The sequence below is a fragment of the Peromyscus leucopus genome, chromosome 19 (genome assembly GCF_004664715.2).
Source record: "Peromyscus leucopus breed LL Stock chromosome 19, UCI_PerLeu_2.1, whole genome shotgun sequence".
NCBI lineage: Eukaryota > Metazoa > Chordata > Mammalia > Rodentia > Cricetidae > Peromyscus > Peromyscus leucopus.
In genome coordinates this window covers 48,528,699-48,547,005 of record NC_051079.1, presented here as the reverse complement: position 1 = coordinate 48,547,005, position 18,307 = coordinate 48,528,699, and the positions used below count along the sequence as shown (strand labels likewise).

The following is an 18,307-nucleotide window of genomic DNA, read 5'->3' as shown; positions in this document are numbered from 1 at the left end:
AAAGGTGTTTGCTGTCAAGCCTGAGTTTGATTCCAGGATCCACATGGCCTCATGGTAGAAGGGAGGGGAGACCCAATTAGACCTCCACACACGTACCCTCTACCTCACCCCCACAAATAAATGTAATAAAGAAAAAACTTTGGAAACATTAGATATTTTAAAAGGGGGGAAATCATAATACAGTATTTCCTCAAGCTCTGAGGACAGTAAAATAATGTGTTGGGCCAGGTATGGGTGCGCACACCTTTAATCCCAGCACTTGGGACGCAGAGACACGGATCTCTCCTGCGTGTAGCAGAAATGAACATTTGTGGTGGTCCCAGCACCGAGGGCGTTTGATTTTCTTCCCTAACGATCATGAAAAGCCAGGGAGGTAATCAAACCAGAGTCGGGGTGAAATTTCATATCTATCTTTGCATTTCTCTGGTTATGGGCTCTTGGTGGAGAAAGAGTCCTGGGTGCATTCGAAGACTTCACGGGCGAGCCGGGCGCGCTCCCGCGAGGCCCGGGATCTTCTGCAGCCTGCTGGCTGGAGCCCGGCTAGAGCCCGTGCAGTAGACGGCGGGATCCACAGATGACTCACAGACCTTGGACGCGTGGCAGGCGGTCCAGAACAGCCAATCACGAGAAAGCGAGCGACCGAGGGACGGCGCGGTCGCGGGTCCGTCCCGGTGATTGGCCGGCGTTCGCGCCGCCGAACCCACGTGAGCGCCACGGCGCGGCGCTGGCTGGGCTCCTTCCGCACCTTTCCGCCGGTGACGGCTGCCGGCCGCCTCCTCGGGGCCGGGCCATGGGCGGGGACGGTGGCCCGGGGGTTAAAGGGAGGCTCGCACGCAGCCCGGCTGCCTGTGCCGGTGCGGCCGCGTCCCCGCCGCCCAGTGTTAGGGGAGCCGGTGGATGGCGTCCGGAGCCTTAAGGTGAGGACGGGAGGCGGGAGGGGAGCGCCGCGGTCTGCAGGGCGTCTGCCGCCGGGACGGGACAGGTGCTGCCCTCCTCGTACCCGGCCGACCTGCAAAGTGGGCTGGTGTCCGTCCGGGCTGGACGGAGGTTCCATCTCCACCTTCCACTCAGTACAGAAATGCTTTTACCCTCGCTAGAGTTGGGATTCTTCCAGTGGTTACGGTGAACGGGCACACTAAGAAGTCAGCTAAATTGACAGAGCAAGTCCCGGGCAGCTCTAGTAATGGAGCCCCACCTCTCCCCCAGTGCTGTGTCAGGCTGCGTCCTTTTTTCTTGCAGATTGGCGTTGACCAGTGATTGAGAAGCATTCAGAGTCGAAGTTCTCTTTCTGGCACTATACGAGTGCTATTTTTCCTCTTTGCCCCGCGGCTCTTTTTATTTGTAGGGTTGCTGGGGATTGAACCTGAGTCCTCCCCCAAGTGTGCCTCTGGACTATGCGTATAGCTCAAACCCGACGATTCTTTATGGGATAGACTGTGTTGGATATAGAAGAAATTCTTGTTTTTGAAAATTAGATCAGTCATAAAATGGAGGGTCACACTTAAGAATGTTAAGGATTGCCGGAGACAGAGGCTAATAGCTATTAGGTGTTGCTTAAATACTTCTGTCTCGTGTACTGGACTATTCTGTGATCTTCACTTGTATGAGATACTTGGTAATTTCCATTTTACAAGACAAAAATTGATGCCAGGTCGTTTTCATCCAGCACCATAAAGCTGTTGAACAGTAGCTGGGATCCGAATGGATATCTGATTTCTCCTATTGCTTTGCCAGCTCTGGTCCCAGGCTTATTAGCTCCGCATCCCCTGGAATACAGAGGCTTCTGTTTCCTGTGGTTTGCAGGGGCGGGCCCAAGAATCTGCATTTTTATCAGCATCTATGCTGAAAATCACTGTATAGTACTGTGATGTGCTGCCTCCTACAGGAGAAGCTAGAGGAGAACATATTCAGGGCTTTGGACATCTCCACATTGTATTCTAGGGTAAGTTTGGAAAGTAGATAGGACAAACTTCGAGTAAGCAAAAACCCAGGTTGATGCTAAGCAAACTCTAGGATTTTGATGCAGTCTTGGATATAGTATCTTGTGCAGAGAGGCACACACACTTAGTGAGTTAGATGAGAATAAAAGAAATAATTGCTTTTGCTTCCGGCAAAGCTCTTAAACTGTCGTTTATCCATTTTACAAATACTTGTGAACCACTTCACAGGTGTTAGGCAAGCAATTTGAGTTTGCGGTTTAAAATAAGCGTAGGGCTGGAAAGAGGGCTCAGTGCTTAAGAGAATGTGTTGCTCCTGCAGGGGACCTGAGTTAGGTTCCCAGGACCTGCGATGGGGATGCCTAACCACCACCTGTAACTGATAAGGATCTGATACTTTCCTCTGGACTCCAAGGGCACACACACACACACAAGCACGCATGCACATGCGTACATGTACACATCATTAGAATGCATTTTTGAGTGAATGTATAATATGAGGTGGCAAAAAAGGCCATGGGGGGAGCCCTCAAGCCAAAGAGAAGGCGATGGCTCCAGAGAGGTAGATCTGGACATGGGGGGGGGGCTATTTTACATACTGTGATTTTAGTAAGAAACTGATTGGTGAGGGAACTTGGAGAAAAATAATAGAGAACAAGTTGTGAATATAATTGGGGAAGGGTGCCGGGCTGTGGTGGCGCACGCCTTTAATCCCAGCACTCGGGAGGCAGAGCCAGGCGGATCTCTGTGAGTTCGAGGCCAGCCTGGGCTACCAAGTGAGTTCCAGGAAAGGCGCAAAGCTACACGGAGAAACCCTGTCTCGAAAAACCAAAAAAAAAAAAATATATATATATATATATAATTGGGGAAGGGCATTCCAGCTAGAAGAAAATAAACAAAAAACTGTGGGAGAAGCCAGAGCTTGGTTGATTGAACTCACCTGGGATGCTGTCATGGTAACCAGATTATATAACAGAGATAAATTTTATACTGTTGCTCCTAGTAGAAAATGAAAGAATATTAATGGTGTTTGCTTATGATAGAAAGCATAAATGGAGTGCTGGGGAGATGGCTCAGTGGGTAAGAGTGCTAGCTCTCAAGCAGGTGGACCTGAGTTCGAGTCCCCAGCACCCGTGTACCATGTGGCCGCGACCACTGTCCTGGGAGGCGGAAACAGCGGGATCTGAGGAGCCCACTGGCCCGCCAGCCTAGCTAACACTGAGCTCTGGGTTCAGTGAGAGACCCTGTTTCAGAAAATAAAGTGGAGGGCCATCAGGATGGGTTAGTGGGCAAAGGCGGTTGCTACATTACTGACTTCAGTCCCCAGAACTCACGTAAAGGCAGAAGCAAGAACTGATTCCACAAAGTGGTCCCCAGGCCTCACACTCCTGTTCCTGCACATAGCACCACACATGTACACATACAATAATTGTTTAATTAAAAAGGCATGCATGCCGGGCGTTGGTGGCGCACGCCTTTAATCCCAGCACTCAGGAGGCAGAGCCAGGTGGATCTCTGTGAGTTCGAGGCCAGCCTGGGCTACCAAGTGAGCTCCAGGAAAGGCGCAAAGCTACACAGAGAAACCCTGTCTCGGAAAGCAAAAACAAAAACAAAACAAACAAACAAAAAAAAAGGCATGCACATATATATATATGCACACATACACGTGGCTATAAATTTATTTTAATTCCTAATTAAAATATAACTATATCATTTCTTCCCTTTGATTCCTCCCTTCAAACCTCCTGATGTCCGTCCCCCCCCCACTTCCTCTCAAATATTTGTCTTCTTTTTAACTGTTACTGTTACATAGATCTGTAAGTGCATGAATATATAAGTACAATGTACTGAGTTTGTTGAGTGTTACTTGTATGTATATGATTTCAGAGCTGACCATTTAGTATTGGAAGTTCATCCCTGGGGAAGACTAATTCACCCACTCTTACTTACCATTCCTTCGTTGTCTGTAGTTCTTTGTCTGGGGTAGGCCCCAGTGGGATTGCCTCCTTCCACGTTAACATGTCTACGGTGTTAGCCTCGTTCAGATCTTGTTTAGGCAGCCATATTGTTGAGGTATCACGGGTGAAGCTTCTCCATCGTTTCTATGAGACAGTCTCACGGTAGTTTTCCTGCCCTGTGGCTCTTCCAGGCTTTCTGCCCCTTCTTCCACGGTGTTCCCCGAGCCTCAGGTGTGGAAGCTGGGGTGTGGGTGTGCATGTTGGGGCTGGACACTTCCTGATCAGTTGTTCTCTGAATTTTGACCTGTTGTTTTCTGTAATTGCATCCCTCTGCTGTAAGAGAGCCTTCTTTGATGAGGGTGACGGCTACACTTACCTGTGGACAGAGGGATGAGTATTTAGAGTGAAGTTAGTAATTATGCTGATTAGTAAACAGCCATGGTAGGCCCTCCTGAGATTCATGACTCCACTAGTCATAGGTAGTTGGCTAGGTTTCCAGCATCAGGCATACATTCCTCCAATCAGAGGGCTGTTGGTTACCGTCAGGATAGGAGTGCCATTATTGCAGCCCTAGGGATGTCTTGCTATGCTGATCATTGTGGTTCACAGGCATCACAGCTGGGTAGGACCGTTGGTGTTCTCCCTCTTTTGGAAGCTGGCATGGTTCCATGGGAGCTAGTCCTCAGGCAGGAGGCTTTCAGGTCAGATCAAGCTCGGATCCTCGGGGTCCTGTGTCTGAAGTGCACAGTGTCTGCAGCAATAGTGACTAAACCCCCAATTCCTGGGAGGCAAGCAAGGGCCATGCAGTAACCTTTATTGTCCTGGGTGACTCTTGACTCCCTGACCAACAACTCAAAACCTATGTCCTCCTGTTCCCCTTTCTAAGGCTCCACCTCCTCCCCCTAGACTCTCTTTTGACTTCTCAGGTTTCCATGGTTACTCCAGGTTATATATACTCACATCTGAAGATCTGGGGTTAGAAACCACAGGTGAGGGAGAACATGTGGGCCTGGGCTACCTACCTCATTGTAATACTTTCTAATTCCATCCATTTACCTGAAAATGTCATCATTTCATTTTTCTTTACAGCTGAATAGTATTCCATTGTGTATATGTACCACATTTTCATCGTCCATTCAAATGTTGAAGGACAATGAAGTTATTTCCATCCCCTAGCTATTGTGAATAGAGCAGGAATGAACATAACTGGAAAAATAAATGCTCCCTGAGGACCAGCTTTTCATAATACCAGAAGGTGCTGTGCAGGAGGCCGAGGGAGGGAAGCAGCCAATAGTCTTGTCCAGGCTAGATCCAGCTCAGGTCCTCCAAGTAAGCGTCTGTGTCGTAGGGGGTTGAGTCCTTCAAGCATCTGCCGAGGAGTGGCATAGCTGGATCATAGATTTAGTCTTAGGGCATCTGTCCTCAAGGGCGCGCGCGCACGCACGCGTGCACACACACACACCCACACACCTATCCTTTAAAATATCTTTAAAAATTCTTCATCCATGTCGAAATGAAAATACTAAACCTTTAAGCGTTGTTAGTAGCTGAATAATCACTCCAAGGCTGAACCACATTTTGTTGACCTGTACATGCATTGATGGGTAGTTGAGTTGTCTCCACCCTGACTGTGCTTTCATGAACAATGATGTTCAAAGGTTGGCAGGAAGGGTTTGGATTTTAGATTTTATAAGTCTATATATATTTAGATGCTTATATTTAGTGTGGTTTTATGTTTAATTAAACACTGCATCTTGAAAGCTCTTTTTCAGTTTCAAAGTTTTGAGAGTTTTCTTTTTTCTTGCTTTCTCGTATGTTAAGAATATTATGATTCCTGCCGGATCAGGTGGTGCACGCTTTTAATCTCAGCATCCAGGAGGCAGAGGCAGGAGGATATCTGTGAGTTCGAGGTCAGCCTGGTCTACAGGGTGAGTTCTAAGACAGTCAGGGTAACACAGAGAAACCCTGTCTCGAAAAACAAGCAAACAAACAAAAATACATAATTTGTATAATTTTATGTTTTTTTTTTTAAATTTTATCTCAGCCAATGATTTAGTATTTTTGCCTTAAAATTTTAGTGGTTACCTTTGCTTATAATATATCTCTGGGTTAAGAGCACCAACTGTTCTTCCAGAGGTCCTGAGTTCAATTCCCAGCACCCACATGGTGGCTCACAAACATCTATAATGAGATCTGACTCTGTCTTCTGTGTACATAATAAATAAATAAATCTTTAAAAAAAATAATAATTTATCTCTGTAGTCAAGGCTCCTCTCTTCAAACATAAGATAAGACCTTAGAGTTCCAACACCCTTTCCATTCTTTGTGCTATTTTTTTTTTTCCTGTGACAGGGTTTCTCTGTGTAGCTCTGGCTGTCCTGGAACTTACAGAGATCCACCTGTCTCTGCCCCTTAAGTGTTTGTTAGTTTTTAACTAATTTGTCCCAGTTCCTGAACTTTATTTCTTTGCTCTGTCAACCAGGGTTTCAGTCTGGCATATGCTTTTTGCTAAAAGAATCTGTCTGCCTTCGGGTTGAGGAAGAGGTAGCTGCTGACCCAGCCTAATGCTTTCTTGACACTGCTTTGGCGCCTCAACGCCCCGTGCTTGGGACAGAGGGTGGCTGGGCTATGGATTGCTCCCGTCTTCTATGGCCATGCCTGTCCCCAGCCAGCACAGAGCAGATGGTGGCGATGGCAGCAGATGACGGGGAGAATGGCAGCCTGCTTGTGTGGCAGACTGTGGCACTACATGGCACAAAACTAGGAAATACAGAACCACAGTTTATCACCCCATCCCCTCCTGCTAGTAAGGAGTTAGCAAAAGGGATTGAACTCAAAGGAGGAGATGAGAGGCTCATTGAGACCTAAATTTCTTATATAGTGTACCTATATGTGAAACAAAGTAGCCAGTCTGCCATGGACTAGATGAATATGGGGACTGGATGAAGGGACTAGGTGATTGAAATTGTGTGTGTGTGTGTTTTACATATGTAATTTTATATACACATATATAATTTTATGTATATAAAATTAGGTTTGTTTTGAGACAGGGTCTCATGTAGACCATGCCGGCCTCAAACTTGCTGTATAGGCTGAGGATAACCTTGAACTGTCGATCCCCCCAAGTATGGGGATTATAGGTATGTATCATTATACTAGTTACATACAATGTGTTTTATTCAGCAACTGCTGAAAGACTAAGAAATGGGAATCTTTCCAGAATAATCCATGTAAAGGAGCACGAGTCAGGTCTGCCCGGATTTAGTGATCTGACAACTGTGACACAGATGTGTCAGAGTGGATTGTACAGAGTACTGGAGTCCCAGTTATCTCAGAGAATTTTCCATCAACATTGGTTATGAGAGGCTCTGGGGACCTGAAATCTTCTCATCCAGAGTTTGCTAATCCAGACTGTATACCACATATCTCATAAGCCATGGATGAAGAAATTTAGAATTGCTCTATTGACATTAGGCACCTATTCTCCAAGAATATTATTGTCTTTTCTGCAAGTCTTGCTGTGTTCAGAGCCTTTGGGCATCATTTGCAAAGAGATTTAACAACAAAATGATGGTAGTCTGAAGTGTGTAAGGAATTGCGCGGTGGTTGATGTACCAGTCGGCACACCTCATACAGCAATTCGCAGTGTGTTTGGAGGACAGATGCTTATGGCCGTGTCTGAATTCCACCAAATACGCCTCACCAAAGAGTTCTAAGTAAGCACCTAGCATTTGCTGTCAAATTCCAGTGTTCTGAGTCATCATAAAATCGACCTCCTAGTTTTTGAGGTTAACAAGATAATCTTTACGATTATCTGTTTTGTCTGGGTGGCTGATGTGAGGTTTTAAACCTGACTTGAAATAGTAACAGCAGACTTGTTTATACAGGACTATTTTATAAACATATCAACATGGAGATGTAAAGGAGCCAGTCTTAGGTCTAACAGAATGACGTCACTTCCATTCTTCCTATGGCCCGGCTCTTTGTGTGCTACTGAATCATCCAGGATTTGATTATCCCCATGTGGAAAGTGCTGTAATGCTTCAACTGCATTATGTCTCAGGTGTGCAGTGGGAGCGCTCAGAACTTCATGGTTTTGTACCTTGAGGGGGAAAAGTAAAAAACGGTTGTATTTGAGAGGGAAACAAGTGACCGTATAAAGGGTGAGTTTTAAGAAGATGCTTTGCGAGACTGACTGTGCGTACTCGTGGGATCTCGGTCACTGTATGCGTGGCATGTATCTGTCTTCAGAAGTGTCCCCGGAGCAACAGTGCTAGTTAAGTGCTGGGTTTTGCTTTTCTGTCAGTCCTTCTGATTAGTCTCCAGATTCTCGGACCTCTCCTTCGGTGTTTCTTGAATGTTTAACAATTCTTGGCCATTAAACTCTGCCCATTCTCTATCTTCCTCTTTGGGGATTTTAATTCTGTGTTTAAATAGTTTGATATGTCACTCTTGGATACTCTGTTATATTCAACATTTGTTTCTATTGGTTTTCTTGTGTTTAGCACTATTTGATTCTTAGTTTACGTTTCTTAGACATGTTTTGAATTTGTTTTTATTTTCCTTCTTCTCTATAGCAGCCATAGAGGTAAAATTTGGGTCTGGTTATTAGTAGATGTAGTAATGTTTTATCATTTCTTTTTCTTATCTTAGGTTAGAAGAGCCTCTTGACCAAAGACCTGCCCCAGACAGAAAATCAAACAGGCTCAGGAAAACAGGAAGTGAGAAGGTGGGACGCTGCATTGAGGACCAGCCCACCAACTGTTTGACTTGCTCAGGGTCAGTAGTCTTCTGGATCTGGCCTCTTCCCCTTCTGGATTTCCTAAAGACCATCAAAATAATTATTGCTTTTTTCTTGCTCAACCTAAGTTAAAGAAACATGGGTAATTTTTATGTGTTCTTGAATAGGATATGGGCTCTTAGATTGTAACACCTTGGTAATGATAGGTCTTTAGAACCTAACAAAGGTCCTTTTTTTTTTTCTCCCCCTGTCAACTCAAAACTTATAGTCCTCCATCTACTTTGCCTTTATTTGGGCATAGTCACTATGTGTTTGTTCTTTGATTGATTTGAACATCTCAGTGTTACTCTTGGTGGTGACCACATTGATGGACAGAAGGGTGTGCCCTTTCCTGCGGGAACTACAGAGGCTCCTGCTTGATTAAGAGGTACAGAATGCCACAGGACACCGAGGGAGACCTGATCCATTTGAGCTAAGGGGATTGGCTGGTGCTGTTAGTGATGGTAGCATTTCAGCTGGATTTTACAAAATGATTAGGGTCTTGACAGAGAAATGGCCGTGCTAGGTGTCTTAGGGTTTTTATTGCTGTGAAGAGACACCATGACCACAGCAACTCTTATAAGGACAATATTTAATTGGGGTGGCTCACTTACAGTTTCAGAGGTTCAGTCCATTATCATCATGACAGGGAGCATGGCAGAATGCAGACAGACGTGGTGCTGGTTAAATCTTGATCAGAAGACAACAGGAAGTCAACTGAGACAGTGGGCAGTATCCTGAGCATAGGAAACCTCAAAGCCTGCCCCCACACTTCCTCCAACAAGGCCATACCCACTCCAGCAAAGCCATATCTGATAGTGCCACTCCCTATGATATTATGGGGGCCAATTATATTCAAACTACCACATTCCACTCCCTAGCCTCCATAAGCTTGTAACAAAATCATAATGCAAAATGTATTTAGTCCAACTTCAAAATTCCCCATAGTCTATAACAGTCTCAACAATGTTTAAAAGTTCAAAATTCAAAGTCTCTTTTGAGATTGTTTCAATCTCTTAACTTTAATCCCCTGTAAAATCAAAATCAAAAAGCATCACATACTTCGAACATACAATGACACAGGATATACATTACTATTCCAAAATGTAGGGAAGGGAGCATAGTGAGGAAATACTGGACCAAAACAAGACCAAAAGCCAGCTGGGCAAACTCCAAACTCTGCATCTTTAATGACAAAACGCTCTTCATTCAGCTCTCCAAATCCATTCAGCTTTGTTGACTGTAACACACTTCTCTCTCTTGGGCTGGTTCCACTCCCTGTTAGCAGCTATCCTCAGCAGGTATTCCACTATTCTGGCATCTCTGACATCTTGGGTTCTCCAAGGCAATCCAGGCTTCAACTTCACAGCTTCAAGCAATGGTCTCTCTACCAGGCCTCCATTCAGGGACACCCCTGACCCATGCCTGGCCTTAGCAGTTTTCCTTAAGCGTGGAGGCAAATTCCATAGCCCGTTTCTTCTGTCCTTAACTCTAAAGCCAGAACCACACGGCCAAAGCTGCCAAGTTCTGCTGCTTGCTGGGGCTGGAACAAGGCCTCCTTGTTCAATTATATCTTCACCAGCTTTCTGTTTTTGATGGTTTCCTTCCCTGCCTAAGCTTGGCTGCTCTGGAACTTGCTCTGTATACCAGGCTGGTCTCAAACTCAGAGATCCACCAGCCTCTGCCTTCCAAGTGCTGGAATTAAAGGCATGCACCACCACACCTGGCTCTAAGCTTTTCTTTAATTCCTTTTCACAAGTTGGAAACTTAGTTGGGTGGGATCTTGACCTGAGGTCACCACCGCCTTTATTCCATTTCTTAATCCCCTTATCTCCTAGAATACAGGCTTTAGCTCCATTCCACTTCCTGGTGCTTTTTTGTATTTTTTCCTTGCTCAGCTTGCTCTTTTTCATTATAAATCTTCATTAGAGTTACCACTACTAACCACACAACAGAGTCTATACTAGGCTGTTTTGAGATTTCCTCTGCCAACGGAATTAATCCAAAACTCTTCACTTTAGCCTCAGACAGACTATTTGGACAAGGGCAAAAAGCAGCCACTTATCACAAGGCCAGTCTCTAGGCCACGTACTAACATTCTTCTCCTCTGAAACCTCTTGACCCCCACAGTTCAAATAACTTAGCACCACTGTCTTCCACTGCTTTCCTAACCCAGAGTACCAAAGTCCAAGTTCCTCCAAACAAAAAACATGGTCAGACCTATCACAACAATACCCTAGTACTAACTGCTTTCTTAGTTAGGGTTTTTATTGCTATGAAAAGACACCATGACCATGACAACTCTTATAAGGAAAACATTTAATAGGGATAAAACTCACCTATAGTTTCAGAGGTTCGGTCCATTATCTTCAAGGCAGGGAGCATGGCAGAGTAGGCAGACATGGTACTGGTTAAATCTTGATCAGAAGGCAATAGGAAGTCAACCGAGACACCGGGTTGTATCCTCAAAGCCCGCCCCACAGTGACGCACTTCCTCCAGCAAGGCCATCCCCACTCCAACAAAGCCACACCTCCTAATAGTGCCGCCCCCTACGAGACTGTGGGGGCCAATTACATCCAAACTACCACACTAGGCAAAACTCCCAGTTTATGAGGAACTAATTCACTGGCAATTTACTCTGCTCCTTTAGGAGCCTGGTTCTTTTCCTGTTGAAAAGGCCTTTTGTTGTCTTTTCTTTTTTGTTATTTTTACCTTTTTGTTTTGTTCTGTCTTCTTCTAGTTCCTAGTGGTAGATCCTTTGGCACTGGATCTGGAGTTTAGGGCCCAGAGATGCAGGGTCACTTGTGTATCTTCCAAGTGGAAGTTCTGGGCAACATTACTTCTCTGCTCAGCCTGTGAAGACCATTGGAAGCATATGGAAAGGAGAAAGGCTGCCCTGATATAGTTTTTGAGGAAAATCTTCAGGGGATCCCAGGAGATACAAAGGAGAGTCTTTAGTGTTCTTGAGAAGTTCTGTACCAACCCAGTGACTTGCTGTACGTAGTCTACTTCTGGCCTTTCTCCCTGACCTCTCCCAGACCAGGACAGATGAGGCTCAATAAAGGAGTGGATATTTTGAGATTTCTACCCCCAGACTGGGCATGGTAGCCCATGCTTTTAATTCCTGTATGAAGGAGCAGAGGCAGGTGGACCTCTGTGAACTTTAAGCTAGCTTGGTCTGCATAATAAGTTCCAGGTCAGCCAGCGCTGCATAGTGAAACCTTGCCTCAAAAGAAAAAGCCTACCCCAAATGGAATTCTTTAACCCCACGAATGATAAGCAGGACTGCTAATATATGTGAGCACTGAGAACTAACTACTTTATAAGCTAATATATATATTTTCTCTGGGGTAGGAAGTAAACCATCTGTCTCCAGAAATGTCTTCAGAAAACAAAGAGCAGCATGACCTTCCACCGAGGGACTTCCCTGAAGAAGCCTTCAGCCTCCAGATGAGGTCCCCTGGAGGCTCAAAGGGGAGCGAGCACCGACCTCAAGCAGTTTGAGACCAATGATCGATGCAGACCTTATCGTAGGATCCACCTGGAACCTCAGGAGAAACCAGATACTAACATCCAAAAAGCTGTCATCAGAAAGCTACACAAAAGTTGCCAGTGTAGCCCAGCCAAAGTCAGAAGTATGGTTTTTGATTTCTTTCCTGTCTTGCGGTGGCTCCCAAAATACGACGTGAAGAAGAACATTTTAGGTGATGTGATGTCTGGCCTGATTGTGGGCATACTTTTGGTGCCCCAGTCTATTGCTTACTCGCTGTTGGCTGGCCAGCAGCCTATCTATGGTCTGTATACATCGTTTTTTGCCAGCATCATTTATTGCCTGTTTGGTACCTCTCGCCACATCTCTGTGGGCATTTTTGGAATACTGTGCCTTATGATCGGTGAGGTAGTTGACCGAGAACTACATAAAGCCTGCCCTGACGCGGCTGCTACATCTTCTTCGTTAGCAGTGGTTTCAAATGGGTCCCTGTTAGTAAACCATACATTAGATGAACTTTGTAACAAAAGTTATTATGCAATTAAAATTGGCAGCACCGTGACCTTCATGGCTGGAGTTTATCAGGTAAGGAACGGTGGGCAGTTAGACCGGGTGTGGTGGCCCAGCACTGGGGAGGGGGGCGCGGCGGCAGGAGGATCTCTGAATTTGAGGCCAGCCTGGCTTCATAGCAAATTCCAGGACTACATGGTGAGACCCGGAGACACCAGGAAAGACAAAAAGGGAGGGAGAGACTTAGCAGCTGGTTATTTCTGGCAAAAGTAATCACTATATTCAAAATCTCTACTGTGGGGCCTGTTAGGGGTTGTAATAAAGCTACCATTTACTGGGTGCTGAAGCTGTGGCTGGTAGGACCCAAAGCCAAACTCCACATTCCACTGGTAAAACAGGGCTGGCTTTCCCGCCTGTGCCTAGGCTGCCTCGTAAGCAGCGGCCAACAATCAGATATTTAAAAAAAAAAAAAAAAAATTAGACCAGAAAGGGTCAGTCCTTAGACCAGCTAGTACAATTCTTAACTTTCTATGACGGAAACACTGGGGTTTGCTTAAGATCACGTGTGGCTCATTATTAAGAGGGTGATCGATGGGGGAGAGGTGGGGGAAGGCAAAGGGATGCCAGAGTTGTTCAAATTACTGCCACACATAGATCCCACCTTCCTTAAGAATAGCTAGTCTAGTGAGAGACCTCTGCTAAATTTGGTAGTTCTCTTGGATTGATGAAGAGGGAGAGAAAAACTTGAAGACCATCATTTTCCCAGCCAAGAGAAATGATTACAAATTCAAATCTTCTTGAGTCTCCCATGGAACCTGCTAATCTGCTGTTATGATTATGCCCCTGCCTTTTAGCATCCAGAAATCAATACCAACATTAAACCTGTCTGTACTCTATTGTAGGCATTTGGAGCCAGGAAATAAAGAGGAAGAATAGTTGGCTTTCTTTGGTACTTGGATGCGGTGGGAGAGACAGAAAGGGGTGATGGGTTGTGTTGCCTTGAGTTCACGTTGGCTTTCTTAGTATATCGCACCAAGGTGAGGAAGGTGATAGAATTCTGCGGACTGGGGCAGAGAAGGATATGGCAGTAGTATTGCTACCTCAGAGGCAGTACGGAGTGTGATTCAGTTTTGATGTGAACCTAATTTTTCCACCAGCTAAAATTTTACTCTCAGTTGTATAGGGGTACATGCCTGTAATTTGGGAGATAGAGGCAGGATAATCAGGAGTTTGGGGTCATCAAAGTTCAAGACTATCCTGGGACCATGAGACCTTGCCTTCAAAAATAAAATCTAGAAACCTTCCATTTTACAGTAATAATTTTTAATTTAGAGAAAATGTTTTCTTAAGTAGAAGAAGAATTTCTCCAATTTGAGTCTGCATACATGTGTATGGAGCCTTGAAAATCCTCTTTGAAAGCAATCTGAACTATGCCCCAGTTTCAAATTATCCTATAAGGTAGAGACCCCAAGTCCTCATTATAGGCAGACTAGTGAGTGTGACTTTAGGCAAGCTTTCTTGCCTTGCGACATGCAAAGTCACGTGTGATTGCGTTTCTTTTAGCTCTGACACTCTCGGTACTGATAGTCTGTCACCGTGCAAGGCAGGCCAGGGTGGCATGGCCTGAGGAGCGCGAGCCCATCTGCCTAACACTTGCCTGCTCTCCCTTCCAGGTAGCCATGGGCTTCTTCCAAGTGGGCTTCATCTCTGTCTACCTCTCAGATGCCCTGCTGAGTGGGTTTGTCACCGGGGCCTCGGTCACCATCCTCACGTCTCAGGCCAAGTACCTCCTCGGGCTGAGCCTTCCTCGGAGCAACGGTGTGGGCTCAGTCATCACTACCTGGATCCACATCTTCAGAAATATCCATAAGACCAATATCTGTGACCTCATCACCAGCCTGCTGTGTCTCCTGGTCCTTTTGCCAACCAAAGAACTTAACGAGCGCTTCAAGTCCAAGCTCAAGGCACCGATTCCGACCGAACTCATTGTCGTGGTGGCGGCCACGTTAGCGTCTCATTTTGGAAAACTAAACGAGAACTACAACTCCAGTATTGCCGGACAAATCCCCACTGGGTTTATGCCGCCCAAAGCCCCAGACTGGAGCCTGATTCCTAACGTGGCGGTCGATGCCATAGCTATCTCTATCATTGGCTTTGCTATCACCGTGTCCCTTTCTGAGATGTTTGCCAAGAAACACGGCTACACGGTCAAAGCAAATCAAGAGATGTACGCCATCGGCTTTTGCAACATCATACCCTCCTTCTTCCACTGCATTACCACCAGTGCGGCGCTTGCCAAGACACTGGTTAAGGAATCCACAGGCTGCCAGTCCCAGCTGTCGGCTATCGTGACGGCCCTTGTTCTTTTGTTGGTCCTTCTGGTAATAGCTCCTTTATTCTACTCCCTTCAAAAGTGTGTCCTTGGCGTGATCACTATTGTAAACCTCCGGGGTGCCCTTCTTAAATTCAGAGACCTGCCCAAGATGTGGAGGGTTAACAGAATGGACACAGTCATCTGGTTTGTTACTATGCTGGCCTCTGCTCTGCTAAGCACTGAAATAGGCCTGCTTGTTGGGGTTTGTTTTTCTATGTTTTGTGTAATCCTCCGCACTCAGAAGCCAAAGGTTTCACTGCTTGGTTTGGAAGAAGAGTCTGAAACCTTTGAATCCATTTCTGCCTACAAGAATCTTCAGACCAAGCCGGGCATCAAGGTTTTCCGCTTCATAGCCCCTCTCTACTACATAAACAAAGAATGCTTTAAATCAGCTCTGTACAAGAAAACTCTAAACCCAGTCTTGGTACAGGCAGCTTGGAAGAAGGCAGCAAAGAGGAAACTCAAGGAGGAAACAGTGATTTTCACTGGGATCCAGGATGAGGTTTCAGTGCAGCTTTCCCATGATCCCTTGGAGCTGCATACCATCGTGATTGACTGCAGTGCAGTACAGTTCTTAGATACTGCAGGGATCCACACGCTGAAAGAAGTTCGCAGGGATTATGAAGCCGTTGGTGTCCAGGTTTTACTGGCCCAGTGCAATCCTTCTGTGAGGGATTCCTTGACCAGAGGAGAATATTGCAAAAAGGAAGAAGAAAATCTTCTCTTCTATAGTTTGTCTGAAGCGGTGGCTTTTGCGGTGGCCTCTCAGAAGCAGAAAGGAGTGTGTGTTCTCAATGGTCTGAGTCTCTCTGGTGACTGAGGAAGCAAATAAGAAGAGTGTCCTGCCATTTCACCATGCAACATTTTCTCCTGGGAAAGGAGAAAGTGGTGCACTCTTGGGATCGTTCTTCTTTGAAGCTAAAAAGCCTTTTGATATTCTCACGTGCACGAGAGCTTTTAGTTGGGTGGAATCAAAAAGAAGAAAATGCTGTGGCTTCAGACTTTCATGCAGATAAGCACTCTTGGGGTACAGTATAAACGAAATGGGACTGTAAAGCAGCTCCCAAACTTGATCGCTTTACTTTAGGGGCTGGATATCAGAACTCTGTCCTCCAGGAGACAGAGAGGTGACGTTGGGGTTTGCTGTACACACACTGGAGCCTTTGCATGGCCCTGCGGAGAGGGGAAGAAAGGCAGCATTGTTGGGCCGGAGCTGGTGAGGCACCAGGGCCTAACTAGATGAGTTCTGTTCTCACTGGCGGTTCTCTGTTTGTGCTTTGCTCCCAGACAGCAGTAAGATCTCTGGCTGGTAGTTGGAAATACCGTTTTTTCCTCTCCTTCATGCAGGAGCTGTGGCATGATCTCCTAAGAGCATCTGGCCCTGCAGCCAGCCTGACACTGTACAGAACCCCTGTTGTAAACATCTGATGTTTTAGTCATGCCTTTTTTATTTAGAATAAGTAGGTAAGGAAAGAGTTCGGAATCAGGAAGACAGTGAGAGTCTTTGTTCTTCATCTTTATCTTTGTTTCTGAGACTGTCTGCTGGTGAGCTTGTCTCCCCTTTGACTCAGCCTGCTGCTTTCTCCTGGAATCTGCCTTAAGTTGGTATTTCTGAATCAGTCTCGTCAGACAAAGCAGAAAATTTGTTGGCTCAGCAGCTTCTTGTAGCACTGTAAATGGACTTGTGGTGCATATTCAAGGAGAGATTAAAAAAAAAAAAAGAATGACAGTTCCTCTTAAGAAATGCACCACGCTGTGCGCACTTTAATCAGCACCAGCAGACCACGATCTCTGTAGTCGACCAGCTGGCTACCAAGTGAGCTCAGAAAGCTCAAAGCTACACAGAGACCTGTCTCAAACCAAAAAAAAAAAAGAAAAAAAAGAAATGCCACCACCACCACCAACCCACCACTGGCATTTTAGCAAGGATCTGCTGGGCATTAGTAGTCTTACTTAAATAGAAGTGGCTGCTTGTAGAAGACTCTAGAGGTGATAGAGTGCTTCCTAATTATGTCCATAATTACTTTGCAGATGTTGTGAAAACAGTGTTGATGTTTACTGCCACGTACGCTGTTGGTATACGATAAATACTGATGTCAGTAGCCAGTTTTTACTGATGTCAGTAGCCAGTTTTAACTTGTATGCAAGAGGACTTGGAACTTTCCCAGAACCCTAGTTTTACTGGTGTGTTATTCTTGGTAGCTGGATCTAGGTTATGAATTCAGTAGTTTCTTCAGCACTTTTGACAGGTGAGAAAAGAAGTTCACCCAAGTGAGGCATAGAGCACTAACCTACCAGAGATGAAAAGACTTACCAAGTCATTCAAGTAACGATTGCCAAAGTACAAAATCATTTTTAGCCTGTTCTTATAGGCAAAATAATTTCAAATAGTTATGGGAAGGAAACTCTATGTAGCAAACCTACTGAGGTAGAATGCTTTTAAACATCACACACACACACACACACACACACACACACACACACACACACACACACACACTCACACACACACACTCCAAAACCGACCCTGTTGTTTTTCTATTGGTGTTACAGTCCCATTTGCTTATGTAAGAAATACCTTTCTGTGATCCCAGTAGAAGTTTCAGAGTAGAAAACGTGGCTGTCTTCTGGGTGATAATGTTGATAACGACCACACTGCTGTGGTTTGACATCCCTCATGAACTCTGCCCAAGAATTTCAGAAATGTTAACTGCTGCTTGCTTGTTCTTTTGTTTGACTTTCTAGCTTTATGAATAATTGTAAGATCACAGTATCCTGGTCATTTTTTTTTTAAGTCCCACTTGCCCTTTCCTCCAGCCGGGTTGGAATTAAGACTGTTACAGATGTTTAGTACTCAGTGAGAGACTGGCAGGTACTTGTTAGTGGCAGCTGGAGGGATGTTCAGTAGTTAAAAGTACTTGCTACTCTTCGAGGACCCAAGTTCGGTTCCCAGAACCCATGTTAGGCAGCTCACAGTTACCTGTAACTCAAGCTCCAGGGGATCTAACCCTCTCTTGACTCCCGTGGGACACACACACACACACACACACACACACACACACACACACACTTTTTTTAAAGCACATGTTTAAGATAACTCTATAATCTATTCAACACCAGCATGGAAGAATTTTAGTTCAGTGTTTGGAAAGTACCTGCCCTTTGCTTGACAGGTAAGTTTATAGTGTGGCTTTAATAGGTTCTGGAGCTTTATACATGCATTAGCAATTCTTGAGTTATGTTATGGTTTGTGTTTG

The 18,307-nt window shown here is 45.3% G+C and overlaps 1 protein-coding gene across 1 annotated transcript; it reads left to right on the top strand.

Moving 5' to 3' along the window:
- The first annotated feature begins 751 nt into the window (after positions 1–751).
- Slc26a2 (solute carrier family 26 member 2) lies at positions 752–16,791 on the top strand. Its single transcript, XM_028890105.2, is given in 5 exon segments — positions 752–917; positions 8,549–8,674; positions 12,031–12,131; positions 12,133–12,751; positions 14,350–16,791. Coding segments are annotated over 3 exon segments (2,217 nt in total). The 5' UTR covers positions 752–917; positions 8,549–8,674; positions 12,031–12,054; the 3' UTR covers positions 15,871–16,791.
- The last annotated feature ends 1,516 nt before the right edge of the window (positions 16,792–18,307 follow it).